The following is a 15,018-nucleotide window of genomic DNA, read 5'->3' on the forward strand; positions in this document are numbered from 1 at the left end:
TTATATTACAGTCAAAACTAGAGCGGTCAAGATTGATCAATTAATTGACAAGCAACCGGTTATTAACTCACTTGCTCCCAAAAATTTATAAAAACGTTCTATTTTAAATATCGGCATGGTCCCAAAAACGTATTTATAAGTTTTAAATGTTTTTTTATGCTAGAGCATACATAAGGCTTTGATGCAGCCTCTGACCTGAAGAGGTCGCTTAAAGCAAAGGTGGTTATTTAAAAAATGGCCAGCAGGTAGCAGCAGAGTATCAGAGATCAGCCAGGGCCATGTTGCAAAAAAAGCTATTTTCCCCAGTGTTTTAAACAGATTTGTGAATAACAATGAAACTTAACTCTAATGCTAAATGCTGCAAAAAAGAAACAGATCGAAATATATACTTGTTTCCTGATGAAAGAAGACACTCTAATCTTTCGACTGGTAGGTTCTATGTTTTTATAACAATAGAACACAATATTTTTTGGGCCTTGCAAAATCTGTCAAAAATCCAGTAAAACAGCCGGGAGCAAAGGGGGTTGCTTCAGTAAAATTGGCTGGGAGTGAATGAGTTAAATTAATCGACAACTATTTTAATAATAGAATTGTTTGGCGCCATTTTTAATTTTTAATTGTCCAAATCTTCTAATTTCAACATATCAACAGTAATTGTTTACTGATTTCGGTTGTCCTTCATGAAAGGAGACTAATTATCTTCTGTATTTAATCAAAATAAGACATATTTTTTACTTTGGAAAACAATGACAGAACCGGTAACATCAATCCCACTTTTTTAAATCACTATACGAATATGAAGTACGAAATAAACACCAATTACTGGTTAATAAACAATAATCATAGGGGAAAATGCTTTTGTAATAAACTCCAATGCAAAATTAAAATGAATCCAATTAGTCGATTAAATAATCAATCGATTAATCGATTCTTAAAAAAAAAATTCAATAGTTACAGCACTACACAACGAAAATTTAATATGTAAAAAAAGCAACCAAATAGATGATGCATTGGCTTGTATTCTTGCATTTATGCTTTCCTTCTCAAAACTGCTACAAAACCGGTCTCAGGTACACTAGTGTCTGCCATTGCACAGTTGCAAATAAAGAACATCTAAACTCATTTTCACCAAGTCAACGTTCATAACCTCAGATTTTCATTTTTTAAACCAACATCATCTTTTCAGAATTCCTGCGGCTTCCAGTGCAGCCATAAAAGACTCTTATCACATATGCAGTTGCACTTCCCAAGACCTGTAAACAGACTTTGATGTGATGTGAGCTTCCCTTTTAACTATCATGCAGCTGCAAAGTACATTATACACTCTTCTCGCACACACTTAAACCCTATAAAGTTCAACTCTCCTGTCAGGATATCATAAGGAACAACACATACTATTGTGCAGAAAGGAAACACCAGACTGGAAATGTACACCAAGCAGCACTCACCAGCAAGCTCGGGGTGGATGAGATCAGCAAAGTTGGGGTCGTCCCCCCACCAGAACAGCCAAATTTCCCGCCGACCCTGCCGCTGGCTGCGTCGCCATACACTCAGCACGTCTGCCTTCAGACAGCGGCTGAAGCTGCACAGGATGGGGTCCTCCTCGGTCACCGGGAACAGAATGGGAGCAGAGGTGGGACCCTGCCACACAAACCTCTTCCATTTGATTCCTGTCAAGTCAGCCTGCATGACAGGAGAAGGAGAAATGGATCATTAGAGTGCACATCAGTTGAGGTTGTAAGTTATCAGAGTTGGCTCATGTTGAAATGTAACAATCGTGGCAACGTGTATGAGAGATAACATGCAACTAAAAGGTAGAGGCTACAATTAAAAATAACTGCTCCGGTGGGGTCAGGAAGAGTTACAAATAAAAATAAAAATAACGGAGTGGATTTGATCGGACTCCATTTAAAATCATCGATATCAGCACTCCGATGAAGCAGTTACTTACAGTATCCATGCATGCAGAGGCCAGTGATAACACAAACACCATGCAATAACTTCGACTAAGAATCGAAGGTGCTAACAAAAGAGCTATAACTAAGAATGATGTTGGCCGTGTGGTAGTACTTTTCGTTTAAAGCCAGAAAAAAGAGGTTGCAGCCGAGTGCAAAACTTCTCATGCACAAACTTCTAATGGTGGCATAGAAGTGGCAAAGTTTCATATGACCAACTTCATCACGCATTGGTGCAGCATCACAAAAAAGAGATTATGAATTTTCGCCACATACTGTCAGTGAATAAAATAAAATAAATAACTGAAGTGGACTTGAATTGTCATTTTGCCCTTAAAAAGTATAATTACTTTTAATTGGATATATTTAGGTGATTTTCAGGGTCTTTAGTTTATTTTTTATTTATTCCACTTAATTGTAGAATATCCTTATGTTAAACACATTTGCTCCCAAAAACGCATAAATACGTTCTATTTTAAATATTACCATGCTCACAAAGACGTATTTATATGTTTTTAGTTTTGTTTTTATGCTAGAGCATACAGAAGAGTTTGATGCAGCCTTTGGACTGAAGAGGGATGCTGTTTACCCCACTGTTTTAGACAGATTTGTAAATAATGATGACATTCAGCTATATTCTAATGCTAATTGCTGCAAAGCGGAAACAGATAGGATATACTTTTTTTCCTGATGGGCCTAGCAAAATCAGTCAAAATCCAGTAAAACAGCCAGGAGTGAAGGGGGTTGCTTCAGTGAAAATGGCTGGGAGTGAATGAGTTAAGTTAAACTTTATGTAACACTATTAGTTACCGGTAAGATAACAATAAGCGAGACATTTTGTCTCATACCTACTAATGTTCTCTGACAAATGTTCTCTATTCAAGTAAAATCAATTGATTGAAGAATTATTTTAAATAGATATACAACAAAACACTTGAGAAAAAAGTATGTATAATTCATGTTGATGTCATAACAGATCAATAACGGCCAATAATCAAAGATGCAAAATCGGTATTGTGTTTTATGTGGAAAAAAAAATGCCATGAATCCCTAATTTTTCCTCCTTCATTGATGAGTGCAAAAACAAAACATCTTTCTTAATAATATTTAAACTGCAATTCAACCTTAAACATTTTTTGACAACAATATGTTATATGTGACCTCACTAGTCTAAACATGACCAATCACAGCTCACCTGTTTTCTGAAGCTGCACTGTGATTGGTTGTTACCTGAGACCTGAGCAACATTGATGTCATCTTCAGTCGACAACAAGTGGCAAAATGGCCGCCCCTGAGATGGATTAAAAACGGCTGTATTTTGCTGCTTAACTCATATTCCACTAACGCAATATTAAACGCAACAACATATTTAGACTATAGAACATATTATTGTCCCAAGAAAACCATGACATGCTGTATTTTTGCTCAAAATTTTATTTTGAATGACAGTGAATATATGGGGGAAATATGTCACCACTTGCTGAGATATCAAGTCCTATTACAAATGCAGAACTTGAATATGAGCCAAATAAAATATCCCTTAGTTCTGCACAGTGTGCACACAAAATCTTTGTGGCAAACAGATGTTTATGAATCCAATGCCTGCTGGGATACACAAATCACTTAAATATTACATTACTCAAGTAATCAATCACTAGAACCCGAGGGTAAGCCTAGCAACAACAACAAAAACAACTAAACATGATTGACAGGGTGTGGAAAATCTATATTACTGTGAACAAAACATTCTAAACAAATACCATAAACACAACTTTAATCCTCATTATTGGCCAGTGTTATGGGGTGCTTGTAGTTGTAAATGCAGTCTGACTTTAACAGAGTGAAGAAAACATATCAGGTATATCACCAGCTGGGTCAGTACATGTGCTAAAGATGGGACATAAGGTCCCACTGCTGCTCAACAGCCCATGTCTATTTTAACACTGGCAAAATCAAAACACACGTATGACATGTCATCTCCTTCAGCTATGTCCATCAACTATCTTTTCACATTTTGAGTGATCTGTGCCAATCCAACCAGTTCATTATCATGCCGCTCAGGCTGAGTTAGCAGGCTGTCCCTCTGTATATTCCAGCAATTAATCCATTATAATTCAGGGGATATATTAACTCAAGTGCGAAAGCAGTGGGCCTGAACAAGCTATTAGCTGTGGCTGTGCCAAAGCGGTGGTCTTTCCTAGCTCGGGATAAGCTGGGAGATTTGCGGTGTTAGTTGTGATGATGGTGCTGGTGGGAGGTGGTGAGGGGGAGGTTAAGAAAGAACTCGCTGGGGCCTCAGATTGAGCAACACCATTAGCATACCATTAAATATGAGGATAAAATAGTTCTTAGGCTCCAGACTGCCCCTAAATGGTCGCTTTCTGACCCTAAAATTCAGGATAATGAGAGTATTTTTTTTACCCACTCAAGCTTCTGAGACCTGTAAATGTGATATTCTTTAAATTAGTATTATTCAAAAAAAAATTGTACAAGCTGGTTTTCCATTGTTAACACTGATAACTGCAGAGAGAAGCTAGTTTACTAAGGAGGCATCATTTCGAAATCGGCTCGGGTTTGCAACGTCTGACAGTAAGCAATAAACAAAGTATACAGTGGTACCTCGGAGTTTGAACATAATTCGTTCCTGCGAAGTGTTTAAAGTCTGAATTATTCAACCTCCGAAACATTTTTTGCCGTAGGAAATAATGTAAATGCAATTAATCCCTTCCCAAGCTCCAAAAACGGAAAACTCCTATTTTAATTTCTATTTATGTTTTTTTACATTTACAGTACAGTACAGTATTTAAACAATAAAAAATACCTTATCTTTTTTGTTGTGGTGTGATTGCATCAGTGGATAATAAATGCTATGTTAATGTTAGCTTTAGTTCAGTGCTGAGTTTGTATTTTACATTGGGCATATTGTTAGACTACTAAGCGGTTTAATGTCAGGCACGTTGTTGAACAGCTAAGGGGGGGTCCTCGTGCCAGTATTTACAGAAGTAGTCACGGTAGTTAAAACGGCGCGATAATCTCCTTCCTAATTCCACTGTGGTTCGTAGCACTATGTTTTTCTTTGCTGCCACCGGCACTGTTGTCTTTCTTTGGGCCCATGGCGAAGAGAATTGTCGTGGAAAAATCAAAAGTCACTCGCAAGTATGGAGCACCTCCGGGAGTATTCACGATCTGATTGGAAATAAGCAGTGAATCGTCTCAACTACAGCAATGCGATGCATTCGGCATTGCTCGGCTTCGCTAGGCTACTCGTTTTCAAGGTATGTTCGTCTTTGCTTGCTTTGCTTGGGTGTTCGAACTCCGAAAATGAGTTCAAACTCAGAGGCATTTTATACTCCGATTTTTTGGTTGAGTTCCGAGACGTTCAAACTCCGAGGTTCCACTGTATTTAGAAGATATTCAAAACAAAAGATTAGCAAGACCACATTGCTTAAGCATGTAAAATAGACACGTGGTAGCAAAAGTTGTTCTGTGCGCGACATGGGAGCGCAAACACGCACTAAGAAACAGACAACATGAGCAAAATTCATATTTACTTATGACATGGGATCAAGTTGATCAAGCTCTAAACATTGTCAAAATTAGGGTGACCATATTTTCATTCATTTCCCCCCCAAAAAAGGCCACTAGGCCCGGCCGGCCTCGAGATACTTAAATGATACTCAAAGATTACTCAAAGATGCCATACATTCTAACTGTTTTAAAGTATGCCTCCTCTTCAAAGTCTTACTTGACAAATGAATGATGACTATAGTATCTATTAGTGGGCAGACTCGCTGATGGTGGTTTACCCATTTCTAGCACATATATCAGGGCTGCAGACTAACATTTCTTGTGAGGAACGCGGTAACCCCTAACTTAAAATTTTAGGAGCAGAGGAAAAAAATTTAGGGGTGCACACGTAAATTGACTTGCAAAGTAAATATTCACATTTCACAGCATTTTCATTATATTACTGATAAATAAAACAGTGTTTTTGATTCATGTTTTTTGTACAAGTGTCTGCACATAGACCATAAACATACATTTACATCTTAAATACTAAAAATGTCAAGTTGATATCTAGACCAGAAGTGCAAGTACCGGTATTATCAGAAAATTTCACACTCTGCAGATGTTTCTGGGTACCAACAAAATAATTTGCAGTTGTGGCCCGGTCGTTTTATGATGATTTCATATTAAGCATTTTTATACTGGCATTTTTATACTGGCTATGATTCATACTAAAACCATTCAAATTAGCTCATTTATTTGAACACATTAATATTAATGCTTTAAAGGATAACAAAAGTACAGTATTACAATATATACACTAGGAGTGTGAATTGCCTAGTACCTGGCGATTCGATTCGTATCACGATTCCATTTGATACCGATTAATCCCGATACGAATCTATAAATTGATTATTGCGATTTTTTTTTTTACTCAAATTTAGAAAATACTAATCAGTAAACTTCTACATGTACACTGTACAATTTGTATGAAAATGTATTTATTTATCTGAAAATTCAGGCTTATAACGGAGCCACTGCATTTAACAAACAGGTTGCAGTCTGTTTCATGTTTGAACAGCAATGAAATAAAATATTAAGGCTTAATGTTCCATAAATATAACATTCTTCCATGCTTAATGAGTGAATCCTAACCCTAAGTAAGATGTTTTGTTGAATATTCCCATAAAACATTGATGTTTAAAGAAAGAATTGTGCGCTGTAATATCGCGATATATTGTCGAATCGATTTTTCCTAACACCCCTAATATACACTGTACTGACATGTATGCAATGCACTTACTCAATTTAGAATGTTTTGTTTACTTATTGCCGTCCCCAAACAGTGCCACTGATCGTTTGCCAGATTAAAAAGATATCACTCACCACTTGAATGAGACATGGAATGCCATATCACAAGTGAAGTGTTTACAAAGGTAAGTGTCTTGAGATGTTGCTGTGCGTTGTCCTCAGACCAGCTACGACACATCTTTAGCACGCAGTTGTTGCCTGTGTATTATTGGATGGACTAGCTGAAGATAGAAACATGAGGCTAACAAACAGGCTCGTTTGACGGCCGCGTTCTTTTTCGGCATCACAACATCCTAGTTACGTCGGTGTCGATACCAGATGTGATCGGGCTTCTAAATTGTATCGGGGTTGCCTACAAATGACGTCACGCTACACAATTAGCTGGAAATTTTCGTAGCTGGAAATTTTCATATACAATTGTTCAATAAAGTTATATGGGAAAAAAATGACAGTTGACGTCAAAACATTGGAAAGAAAATATTAAAGATGTCATTGAAATTACAAAATGTATGGACTAAAATTGTAAAAACGTGAATAAAGCTAAGAATATAAAAGCAGTTACTTAAAGATTGAATAAATAATAAAATAGATCGAAGCGCCTTCGCGCTTGCCGGTGATGTCAGTACAGCTGAGATTCACTTCGGTTTGGTTTGTTTTTTAGCCGTTCACAAATCACAATACATCACAAAAACAGTCTTAATGATAATAGTAGCACATTAACTAATCTAAACTGGCAATATTTGTCACATCTCAGGCAATTAATTTGTGTATTTATCATTTATTCAATCTACAGTATTTTATTATTTATTCAATATATCTTGCGTTCATATTCTTAGGTTTATTTATGTTTTTACAATTTCAGTCCATACATTCTGTTGTTTAAATTACATCTTTAAAATTTTCCTTCCAATGTTTGACGTCAACTGGATAATTTCCGGTTAATCCTGTAGCGTAACGTGTTTGTTAGGCGACTCCGATACAATCTGGCAGCCCGATCACATCTGGTACTGACACCGGAGTAGCTTCAATGAGAAGTCTTTTGATTCTAAGTGTTGAGCAGAAGTGGGTCAACAACGAAAAAGCAACTATGGGGGTTCAGCGGTTGTGTGGTTTACAACAGTCCAGTAGCCACGAAGGCAACGGGTCACTTTTTGTGAGCGACTCAGACAGACTGTACATATGAAAGTCCGTGGCTACGCCTTGTTGTCATTGGTTACGGCTGACAGTATTGCGGCAAACTCTCAAAGTTTTTTTTTAATTATTATTATTGTTATTATTATTATTATTATTAGAGCAAGCACTGATTTTGCGGGACATTACTCTTATTATCTAATCTGACAAATTTGCGGGTTGCATGAATTGAGCACGTAGGTCACCCTACTTCCTGCGGTCTCTAAAGCCGCCAATGCCATACCCGAAGCTGGAGCCATGACCATGGGCCAAGCGAGCGCCGAGGGAGGCGCCGTGCTGCGGCTGGCTGAAAACTTAATTAAGTGGATGGCCCGGTGTTGTGCCATAAGCCGCGACCCGCGATTTCTTTATTTACTACAATCATTAAAAATTCATCCACTAGTACATATTAAATTGTAAATATAGTTCAGTGTTGTTGTAACACTGTTATGTTTATTGTATATATTGTGTTTTTAATCTTTGTTGATGGCTGGAGCCACCAGTTCTCTGCTTTGCAACCAGGAAGTGGGCGTGTGCAACGGTTGCTCCGTGATCTGTTTCTTCTTCGGTACAATAAAGTTAACAAAAAAAAAAAAAAACAGTTTCTTCTTCGGTTGCACTGCTGTTGATATAGCGCCTCCATAATGGCGCAACGCTGCAACTGCAGTTAAAATACGTTGCTCAATCAAAATTGAGCAATATTAATCACTCAGGCTGGAGGCGACGAGCAAATTACGTGGTGGCGGCCGCATTTCCTACATTAGAAAAACCCTGATTAACATCATATAACTTCATGCGCCACACAAAGCATTCTGGGAACAATATATCAGGTAGATATAATGTTTTCAGAACTCATACGGGCAAAGTGTTGCCACGTTGCATTTGCGTTATATTTCGGAACTATATTTACAGTTGAGCCCTGCTATTGAGGGATAGCCTGAAAATACAGTACCTAAAATCTGTGTATGACTGACACCAATTGTTTTTAAGATATATACCATTTTTTTACCAGTCTGGCTCACTTGGTTATATATTTTCCTCCATGTGGCCTCTGAGCTAACGAGTTTGACACCCCTGACATAACTCCTGTAATTGAACAATGGCAAACAGGACAAGCCAGTGCTGACTTTCTCCTCAATACAACATACTATTGTAATCCTTAAAATGAGCCTGAATCATTTTGTGGATTGTTCTGCTTGTGGCCCTAAATTTTTTACTTAGGGGTGACTGTGCTCCTATAATTGTTCGTGCATTATGAGCACTACATAAATATGACAAAATAACTGACAATGTTGAGTAGAGTGGTACTGTACAAGATTTGAAGTCACCAAAGGTCGTACAATTTGGAATTGTATCAACTTTTCAGGAGGGGAGGAAGCCTTTAACAAGTTTAACAATTTGGGAAGTTAAACCATCGCATCACACTAGATGTCAGCAAATCACATGAGTCATTAGAGCTCATTTTGGCCAGCATCGAAGCATTAACACATTGCAGTAGCAAACATCTTTTGATGTGCATAACTGCGGGTGGCAGTAATGCACATCAAAAGATGTTTGCCAACTGCCAATAAACGGCAGATGATTGCTTCTGCCTCCACAAGTAAAGGGAGCGAGCTCAACTGTTTGACCATTTGCCATTACTAACTAGACAAACTCCCTCGAGCTAGATGTTAGTTACCTATTATCATAAGCTTTGTCGATTTCATGATTTTTGAGTGGTAATAGTGCGTTACGCCTTTCAAGTTCGACTGCTCCACTACGGTTATACTTCTTGTGTTTAAATGTTTTCTTTAACCACTGATGTTTGGGGTTGCACTGTTTAAAAATATTAAAAGGCACTATGATACTGTATTCCCTATGCAAGTACTATTTCTGAATTACACACCACACATTCATCTTTTTGTGCTGCGTATTCTATGCAGGGTCATGTCAGGACTCTTGCCTCTCCCACATGACACTGAGAAATAGGCGGTGCAGATCCTGGAGGGATCAAGAATTGTGCGGCACCGCTCAAAATATCTAACTTGGCTAAATTACATATTTAGAATACTTAGGGGATGGTATGTGGATAACAGCCAGACAAGCACTTTGGATAACTATTCAATTTGTTGTAAGTAAATCCAGACGCATCTGCTTGAGTCGTCTGGTCGGATAAACTTTGAGAATATTTGTGTTACGTGTAGTTTTTAAGCCGCAAAGCAAAAAAACAAAAACAAAAAAACAGAACTCAACTAAGGCAGTCTCTGTTATGCAGTGTTTCCTAAATGAGGTGCAAAGTAAACAACAGTGTCAGTTTATTTAACTTTTTTCCTATCAGATTGTTCACGCAGAATGTTGACGTGCAACATTGTCAGTCTAAAAATGCTTTACGTGTACTGTATATACAGTGTAAACTAGGGTTCACAAACAGCCATGTTCACGAACAAATCTGTTTCCAGTACGAATTTTCAAATAGGGCTGTCATTAACAAACATTTCTTAGAATTGATTAATCCATCGATTACCCCCCCACACACACACACTGCCCAGTTGACTTAGCTGCTCAGATGGCTCGAGGGAAATACATAAATACTGTACAATAAAAGATCCAGCCCCCGACTGTCACGCATGCCTGCTCTTTATCTTTCGTTCACATTTCCCACAATAATCACGTCACTTTACACTTGCTCGATGGCTGCTTACAATTTGTGTCAATTCACTTTAAAACACCAAAGCTGGGTGGTGCTTAGCTCCCTTGGTTGAGCACCCACCACGTGTCGAAGGCTTGTCTTTGGAGCCGGCAACAGGTTCAAATCCCATGCCGAGTGGCTCTTTCCTGCATGTCATTTCCTCCTTCCTGTCTCTTCTTCAGCTGCCCTGTCCATCAAAGCCAAAAGATAATACTTTATAAACACCGGATTTGTGTTGTTACCTCTAGAAGCAGGCGTCCACCTACTGGTCGCACTGTTGTCAAGTTCCGCCAGCTCAATTCGCAGCAATTACATAAAAATTAATTTTTGGCTGGAAAAGTGCATCTGCAGCAACAAACAAATACATGGAAATGGCCAAACCTTGGTTCCGGTTGCCCGAAAAATGGTTTCAAAATGATTTATTTATTTGAATTTGTGTCGACCAATGTTTGTAGTAACGTAATGTTTTGAACTAACATTGCCGCACGAACTATGCTAGTTAAGTCAAGTCATTTAGCGTGAACGTCCTTCGCTCCATGCATCAAGCATTTCAAATCAAAATGCACATTTGGGGCGGAGGGGTTGCTCTAGTGCTCCCAAGTGCAAATGGTTGTGCCATGAGACAACCCTGGGTAGTGTCGCTGTTCTGGCAGAGTCTGGTGAGCTCTCGCTACGCGGGCGGGGAATGCGCTGCAGCGGTCCCACCGCAACTGTGGTGCAGCCAAGTAATTGGGCATCTCTGCAGGAGGCTCTTAACACCATGATGTGCTCACCCGTGCCTGAGACTGACTCCGCAGTCCACTCCTGACTGGACGTCTGTGCCAGCTGCACGCAAAGGCGACTTACTTCTGGAATGGATTTATTCTATTGCTAATTATTTTTAATGGAAAAAATGTCTTCAGTTCACACCCCTATTGGTGCAAAAACCCTTCACATTTGCCTGGCTTGTGAGTGTCATAATACAAACACTAACCCGCCTCTGTGTAGATGAAAACAGTGCCTCATGCCAGACTTGAACTTGACATGAAAATAGAGCCGAAGGTCTCTAAAGTCCACCTGTTACGCAAGAGCATCTTGAAAGACTGGAAGAGGATTCCAGAGGCAGCCTGTGAAGCTCTGGTGAACTCCATTCCCTCCGGGGTTAGAGCAGAGCAGGTAAATAATAGTGGTCACACAAAATATGGAAGCCCTTTGAAATCTTGACATTTTCACTGAGGCGTTTACTCACTTTTGTTGCTAGCAGTTTAAACATTCAATGCTTGTGTGTAGAGCTATTATGAGGGGAACAGAAGATTTACTTTGTTTTACAAGCTGGACACTGGCTGCTTTACTTTGTAGCTCAGTGTCATTTCTTCAGTGCCGAGTATATTTTTCCCATAAAAACATACAAAATACTGCAGCAACTATTATGATCCATCAGTTAGACTTTATCTACCAGTTAGTTCAATTGGATGTAATAAGAAACTTAATTAACATCCAAACATTTTGTCATAATTTTTAAGTGAATTAGCTGCAAATTAAAAGTTCCCTGAAAAACAACGTTCCTAGCAAAATTATATGGAAAATTAGACGGAATAATATATTTAAGGTAAGTTGTAAGACGTCCAAGCACAGTAAGCGGTTCCACACTACTAGAAGTGAGAATTTTACACGGTCAGCCTCGTATCAGGCGACGGCTGAAAGAGAAAACACTGACATGCCTGTTTGTTTTTGCTCGTTGCTGATAAAGTGAGGACAGTGCTAGTGCACATGTGAGGCAAATGGAAGCCACTGACCACATCCTGTCAGCACTCAAAGGTTTAACCTGATCCATTCAAACAGGAGCCACAGCTGTCATAAAATAACTGGAATAAAATGATTCATATCACAGCACTGATGTCCTAATTATGAATGAAAAGCCACAACTTAATCAATACAATTATTACAGGAAATCAAATACTTAAGCGTCCTAGGGTTCATTCAAAGATGCTATATACAGTACATCTAAGCCATTATTGCTTAAAAAAAAACAAGCCCTGCAATCTCCAAAAGTTGGCATCTGGTGACTGTTTAAGATGAATCTTGTATTTTATGTTGCTGGGATGAAGCATACAGGATCACAATACGTGTGTAAAGACTGCATGCATATTGAGACAAACGTAAAGTGAGCTTTAAAGCTGCATAGTTGTCTCATTTAAATAACACACAGAAACCTGCTGAGCCTGATTTTGAAGTACAAGGCCAAAAACATCAACATTTCCTGCTGTACTTCCACAATAAAGTTAATTGCAGCTTATTGTTATAAAGGTAAGAATGAGTCACACATAAGACATTATTATGATTGGTTATATTATTTGGGTTAACAATGATGCTGTGTGCACAAGTGTGTCTCAAACACTGCACCGCTATATGGGGATTTCAAGCCAAATCCACTGTATACAGGCATTAGGTTTTCCAGGAGAGACGCAAACTTGAGGGTTACGACCTGATTTTGCCAGCTGCTCACCTTCCCTCTGGCCACTTTGCTGCAAATCTCAGTAGGGGAACAGTGCGTTCAAACAGATGCCTTCCTGCCTTTCATGATGACACGAGCAACAGGTGACGCTTAAACTGTGTCACAGATGCCCCCCTTCATACCAAGTTTCACTCTTCTCCCCTAGTATTTGTATGCATTTTTGGGTCGAAAATGATCCGATTCAATTGTATGCTTGAATGCTTATATTGCATGAGTGTGTAGTGTTTCTTTGTTGTAAGATATGGTATTTTAAATCATGCATCTTTCAAATGTATATAGTGCTTGGCCTAATTAAGATCACAGCTGGCTTTTGAATGAGAGGCATGGACTGGTGACCAGTTTATCTCAGGGCACATGAAGACAAACAAATTGTCCAAGACTCTTCAATTGGGATGCACCGACCACTGAACTTAAATGAGCAGCACAGAGTGGAGCAGACGATTGGGTTCGAGAAATTTAGTACTTGCCGACTGACCCGCCAATGCCACCATAAGTTCATTCATTTCGTCATCAACAGCAAAGTTCATCCATTTTGCAGAGCCTAACAAAATGCGGTCCTGTGTTTACCCTCAAATATCTATGTCATAGTATCGGAGCATTCTTTTCCCCAAGTTCAAGTACAAACGTAAAGTATCAGCATCTTTAGTCTTCAATTAACCGAGCATTCATGTCTTTGGAATGTTGGCGGAAGCCCATATGTAGAAAACCAACACAAGCAAAGAAACAACATATAAATCCCACACAGGAAGGTCTGAGCCGAGATTTGAACCAAAAACTACAGAACAGTGAGGCTCTGATTTAACTAGACTGCTGTCTAACGAAATGATCATGCCCACATGCATTCCTTGTTTACTCCAAAGTTCGACAATAGCTTAAACAACTACATGTTCATACAATATCTACCTGATTCTACAAACTGCTAAGTAAGCTGAGACACTGATGTCATAGTAAGTACTGTACCGTTATCCTGCTGAATTAAAAGTACCATACCCAATAAAGAGGAGGGGGAAACACAATGTGCATGCATTCTTTCTACATGAAACCACAAAGCAGAGTGTGTTCTGTGTGCGAGTCATAACAGTAGTGGTGTTATGCTTAGTCTCAGTGTGCAGGAAAATGTCAGCCAGACAGGCATCTACCCAGCCTGGACCTCGCCTGTCCACTGTATCCACTATCCATTGCTGCCTTCAAGTGCTGTCATAAACATTGTAATTACGAGTTCAGTGCACGCCGCATGCCCAACAGAGTAGAACTGAGAGTGGGGATTTTCTTGCAATGAAATGTTATCGTCTGGGGGTGGACAGCTTTGGAGCTGAGTCAATTGGTGGTAAAAGACTGTGCTATTATAACACTACATTGTTTGGAATATTATGAGTACTGTACACTTTTGCATTTTCTGGTCACTGGTCATTTGGCTGCGGTTTTTACAGCTCTGGAGGAAGAACTCAAACACAGCAGCGTCCAATGTGAACATTTGCAGAAGCACATAAAAGGTCGCTGATTTACAAGCGAATCAGTTAAGGCAAGAGACAAGTCAATTAGCCGCAAAACAAAACTAGATACAGATCATTATTAATAACCAGCCAGAGAGCAAGACTTTTTCCATTTGCTGTCGACTGTGCACAATACAGCCAAGAAAGCAACGACAGGAGCACCACCAACACCCCTGAACTATTTAGACTAATGTCAACTGACAACACATTGCCACAACTTAGAACGAGCGATGAGGAGAAACGATATTGAGAGACAGATAAACACATTGGATGCCAAAGACAACTCCCAGTAGCTTTTTAGTATGCAAAAGAAAAGCTGGGAACTGTAGCAACCTGGATGTTTGTACTGTCCAGAAATGCATGCCATAGATTATATAATAATCAGCCTGGGGCCTCAGTGTCCTAGTTGGTGTGAATACT

The 15,018-nt window shown here is 39.0% G+C and overlaps 1 protein-coding gene across 1 annotated transcript in view; it reads right to left on the reverse strand.

The window, feature by feature from the left end:
• Window positions 1–15,018, reverse strand: part of med13a (mediator complex subunit 13a) — a 99,716-nt gene that overhangs the window by 83,422 nt on the left and 1,276 nt on the right. Inside the window, exon 3 of the mRNA XM_086098673.1 lies at window positions 1,449–1,683. Coding sequence (XP_085954799.1) covers window positions 1,449–1,683 — 235 coding nt within the window. The remainder of the gene's footprint in view (window positions 1–1,448; window positions 1,684–15,018) is intronic.

The sequence above is a fragment of the Leptonotus elevatus genome, chromosome 16 (genome assembly GCF_054856555.1).
Source record: "Leptonotus elevatus isolate MCC_2025b chromosome 16, RoL_Lele_1.0, whole genome shotgun sequence".
In the NCBI taxonomy this organism is placed as follows: Eukaryota; Metazoa; Chordata; class Actinopteri; order Syngnathiformes; family Syngnathidae; genus Leptonotus; species Leptonotus elevatus.